Genomic DNA, 4,958 nt, shown 5'->3' with positions numbered 1-4,958 from the left:
ATCTACAACAAGGTATGAAATTTAGTCAAGTACGAGTACAGAAAAGTTAACCTTGTGTAATCGAAAATAGATTTTGAAAGTCACCAGGCTCAGGGAAGGCTCTTTCATTCTTATGAGGTACACTTAAATTAAGAGGACTACCACCATCATTTTCATGATATTCATCCTAGTAAAATGGAACATGAAATTGTAATTAAACAAATTAAAAAAAAAAACGTTTTCACAAAGTAAAGTAAAAAAGACTTGATTTAAATTGTGTCCAACAATTACATACCTTTTGAGAATGATCAATGTTGTGCAAGTCCCTAAGAATACTTTGGTTTCTCAGCGATAAGCTGTTATCAAATCTATTATTGAGCGAAGAACTTTCAACATTGTTTGGCGTACAAGAATTATCCACATCTAAATGATGCTCAATTAATTGTACTGTCTCTACTATGCCATCTTGCACCAATTCACTGACAATTTCCTCAGGAACTTGAGATGTCACGGTATTGTTAGTTACAGTGACTTCAAATGAACCATTTTTGTGTAGTTGACACCCAGTATTCACACTTGACTGACAGTTAATGTTTGATGTGCATAAAGGTTCAGCACCTCTCACTTTGTTACTTGATTGATTAATACACTGACGCCAAACAACAAATAATTTCTTGTATTCAATAGATCCTTTCCAGTCTGGACTTACATTCTCTTTAAACATCTTCAAAACATCTGGTTTTATCATAGATTCAATGTTGTGAGATAGTTGGTGAGGTGATGAGACAGTTGGCGATGGTTCATCATGGTTTTGATCATTACTGATGATACGTACAGGATCATATGGTATCAATTTTGAGTAATCTATACTATTGTGATTAAAAGGATGCAAACCACATTTCTCAAAGGAATTTTTAAGAATTTCCTTTAAGTCCAAGTCACTTAAAGCTTTCTCCAACACCGTTGGAAAAAAAACTTTTGTTGGATATTGGCCATCATGGTTTTGTCTCCACTCTCTGAGCCTGTTTTTATAAGCATTTTTTAATACGTGAAAAAGGCCAACATCTATGGGCTGATGTAAATGAGTAGCATTTGGCACGAGTCCTATCAACTCAATTTGATTATCACAGCAATAATCACTTAATGCTTTGGTTAAATGGGAACTATGCCCATCCACATAAATAATTCCCGGAAAAGGTATGTTTTCTTTAATACACCAAGGATGGAAGTGATTCACTATGTACGAATAAAATGTACTACTTGTCATCCAGCCAGTATCACTTTTTCCTATGATGAAACTATTTGGAAAATTGTTTGCAATCGTTTTAGGTATTCTCTCATAACTGTACAGAATCATTGGGGGAAGAAGAGTGCCTGCTGCATTACCCCCAATCAATGCTGTGTAACACTCCTTATCACTTTTGCACACATTGTATACACTTTTAATTCCTTTTGACACTAACACCCTACCACTCTTCGCACACAACATAAATGCAGATTCATCTAGATTAAATACACTGCTGGGATCAATGTCTTTCAAGTTTTTTTCTTCAAGGTATCCACCAACTTCAGTGTACCAATCTTCGAAAGACTTTCTTGAAACTTCTGATCTTGCTTTGGTCAAATTTTGAGACATCCTCTCGGAGAGCTCTGGATTTCTTCTCAAAAAAGCACTGTACCAATGTTTGGATGGTCTACCATCAGTGAAAGGTGTTTTCCTGTCAGTTTTTTGTACAATATTCTGTATTGTATCGAGTAAATGCTGTTTATCGATTGGAAATCCACATCTGCTCATATTGAAGATCCAAGTGACAATGTCTTTTTCTTCTTCTTTACTAAAAACACTACTAGGACCTCTTGTTACATCCATGTCGTAGACACCTTTTACTCTTGTAGACAAAGTGCTGTAGGGAACTTTGTAGTTTTGACTAGCTGCCCACATTGAGCTGCCTCTCTTCACAGCATCAACAGCATTTTGCAAGTCCAATTTGGAGTAGTAGGGTTTACCTTTTTTGTTCTTGGCCTAAGAAATAAAAAATAATCAGTGAAATGTTCCTCAACCACAACTTGATTTGATATAAGCTAGGTTAGGTTATTGTTTTGATTATTTTGACACGCTTTTTCATTAATCAGGCATTTTTATACAATGTTTTCACTAAATTTTAGATAAAACACGACATTACATGTTTATAAAACATAAATTAATGAAAAGTAAGATTAAACTCAATAGTTGTCAGGTACTAACAACTACTGCTCCCGAAGTACATAAGCGGACCCAGTAGTTAATAGTGAATTTAAACTTATTTTACATAATTAATTCTTATTTTTACCTTTTTTTCCTTCCCCATTGTGACGAAAACTAATAATTTAACTCGATGAAAGTCTCCAAAAGTTTCACTGAATTTCTTAACATCAATTTCTCCACATCTGGTCGCTTAGCGATGACGCTAAGTAACAGCAGCCGAGGGCTACATTCAGTGACGTACACTTCATAATTATTATTTTCCTTACTATATTTTATAATTTACACGAGTTTTTTGGCAAACAAATTGAAAATACATCACTATTTTTATTGGAAAAAATTTTTTTAGAGCCTTTTATACTTCTTATAATTGTGAATTATTGATTTTTTATTCATTGACAACTACTGGGTCGTTGACAACGACTGGGTCATTTACCTTACTCACCGAATCTCAATAGTCGGGCGCCAGGCGTGAATTCACGCCGTTCTCAACAGGACTCGAGTTGCAATAATTACTTCTTGGGTTCAAGGACGCGACGGCACTCTTTCGGCAGCTCAGTTTTTTGAATAGTTACACGGAGAGGCGTGGGCTCAGGAGGCAGTGTTTGAAATAAAGGCCGAGAAACTTGCTCGTTTGGTGTTAAATGACAATATAATTTAATAATATTTATGATGGTTCTGGCGTGTGGCCGGCCAAGAAAAATTCTCGGCAGTACAACGAAATAATGCAATAAAAGAAACATAAAGAAAATATGCGGACACTGGTAAGCGAAGACGTACGGAAATATTCTCTCGTTGGAACGAGTGATATCGGCAGCTGAATCCGGCGCGATCTTTTGTCGGTCGAAGATCCGCTCGTGGCCTTGCGTTCGTATTCTAATGTATCGCTCGCCGCGCAAGGTGTTAGATAAACGACAGAATGCGCTGTCGTACGCCGAGCGATAGATAAGACGTGCGAGAGGCGCGCGGTCTTTGTCTGGCGCGCGCGAGATATTGCACAAAATGTGATGTCGCGGTCCGACGGCCACGAGTTTCGGCACGACCCGTGCCTTCCGGTCTCGATGGTTAGAAGAGAATCCACTTAGATATCGCTCATGAGGTGATACTTTAATATAAAATATTTTAATATTCCCGTATATCGCGCGGGTGAACGGCAACGCAGCGAAATCGGCTCGCAACGGTACGGTGAAGAGAATATAAATACAAAAAAAACAAAACAATACACGAACGAATTACGGACGATACAACGCCCAGATTGTTGCGACCGTGGCACGGGGAAAAAGAGCAGCAATTCTAGGAGTTGTCGGCTTGTAATTTTCTTACTCCAAAAGAATAATTTTCACCACAATATTCAGCGCGGCATCGAGCTGTCGAAACGCGTGCAGACTCGATCCGCGAAAATATTCTATACGACGTATGCGAGAGAGAGAGAAATTGAGTAGTCACTTACGCTTGTCGGCACCTTCCTCCCGCAGTTTCGCTCACACAATCAGCAACTCTCCGTCTTATCTAGTCCGTTCAAGGTCGGTTCTGGTCCTCCTCGGGCTCTCGTCACTCCAGCGCACTATCGCTCGGCACGTATATGAGGCGGGGAACTTGTAAGTACCGGCACGCACAACAATGAATCTCGCCGGTACGGCAATTGCCCTCGCGGCCGTGCGCCGCTTGTCGCGCTAGGTGATGAGCCAATCATAATCTCCTTTTCACGGCGTTGCGAGTGACAGCGGCCACGTGCGTATCGGCAACTCATCGATACGGGCCCTGATTCTGTTCGCCTCGATCCGCTCTGCCTCGATCCTTTTCTTTGATCGATGAGCTTGTTCGGGCTCATCTTCTAGCTTCGCGGTGACAAGACGCCACAGGGAGCTCCGCTCCGATTTTTGGAGGAGTCGGAGTGTCGATATCTCCCGTTTCTTGGTCCATTGTCGATCTCGTCGTCGCGCTCTATACCTCTGGAGCCCTTACGGTCCTGTACCACTATTCGTCTCCGTCTACGTCGTACTTCTTCGTCCGACGCCTCGCATTGTGATCTACTCTCTCTCTCCTCGCTAGGAACGAACGGCAACGCTAGCCGCCACGCGGCCTATGCGGCACGAAATAACACCCTAAAACGCTATTCAATAATACAGAATAATTCTGAAAACTAATGGCGCTCAACCTGCAAATAATTTGAACAATATTAGAGCACACTTCAATGTCGCACTTAATTACAACAGACAATAGAGGCGTCACGCATCCTCGTCAATATACGCGCGCTCGCTTGCTTTATTCACTCTTATGAGCTGCTCTCCCCAAAACATTGGAAGACACAAGCCCACCGCCTCCTGTGCCGGCCGGAATTATGTCCTTGTGACGGACACGAAAAGTGTCACGTCACAACATGTATAAAATTGCTTAAAATCAGAATATAACACAACGTGAGGTTCTTTTATGAGAACAACTCTTTGAAGACAGTTATTTGAATAATCAAATGCTGACTACACATTTTTTGATTATACTTATATCATGATAATTTCATGTATATCATGATAATAAATATATATATACAGGGTGAGTCATCTGAATCTATCACCTCCAATAACTCGTTTGTGTGGCCAGAAATCGAAAAAAGTTTCATATAAAAGTTGTAGGGTTTCGAGGGGGAACCAAAATGGCGTACCTTTCAACTTTTGATTTTGACCGAAAGTGGGTTACTTCAACCGGAAGTGGTTTTTTTAAAATGGAAACCCCCCTTTTT

At 40.2% G+C, this 4,958-nt stretch overlaps 1 protein-coding gene across 3 annotated transcripts in view; it reads right to left on the bottom strand.

The window, feature by feature from the left end:
• Nucleotides 1-41: 41 nt before the first annotated feature.
• LOC109862703 overlaps nucleotides 42-4,958 on the bottom strand; it is a 7,924-nt gene continuing 3,007 nt past the window's right edge. The window contains exons 1-3 of one of the 3 annotated variants that reach the window (XM_020442817.1): nucleotides 2,310-2,631; nucleotides 275-2,002; nucleotides 42-166 (exon numbers count right to left, since the gene is read on the bottom strand). In XM_020442817.1, the coding sequence (XP_020298406.1) occupies nucleotides 47-166; nucleotides 275-2,002; nucleotides 2,310-2,327 (1,866 nt within the window). In that variant the 5' untranslated portion in view covers nucleotides 2,328-2,631 and the 3' untranslated portion in view covers nucleotides 42-46. The other 2 variants (XM_020442818.1, XR_002251193.1) reach the window with 2 other exon arrangements.

Source organism: Pseudomyrmex gracilis, unplaced genomic scaffold (genome assembly GCF_002006095.1).
Source record: "Pseudomyrmex gracilis isolate BER0280 unplaced genomic scaffold, ASM200609v1 scaffold_2223, whole genome shotgun sequence".
NCBI lineage: Eukaryota > Metazoa > Arthropoda > Insecta > Hymenoptera > Formicidae > Pseudomyrmex > Pseudomyrmex gracilis.
The sequence above is the reverse complement of the archived record's forward strand: the minus strand, read 5'-3'. Positions and strand labels throughout refer to the sequence as shown.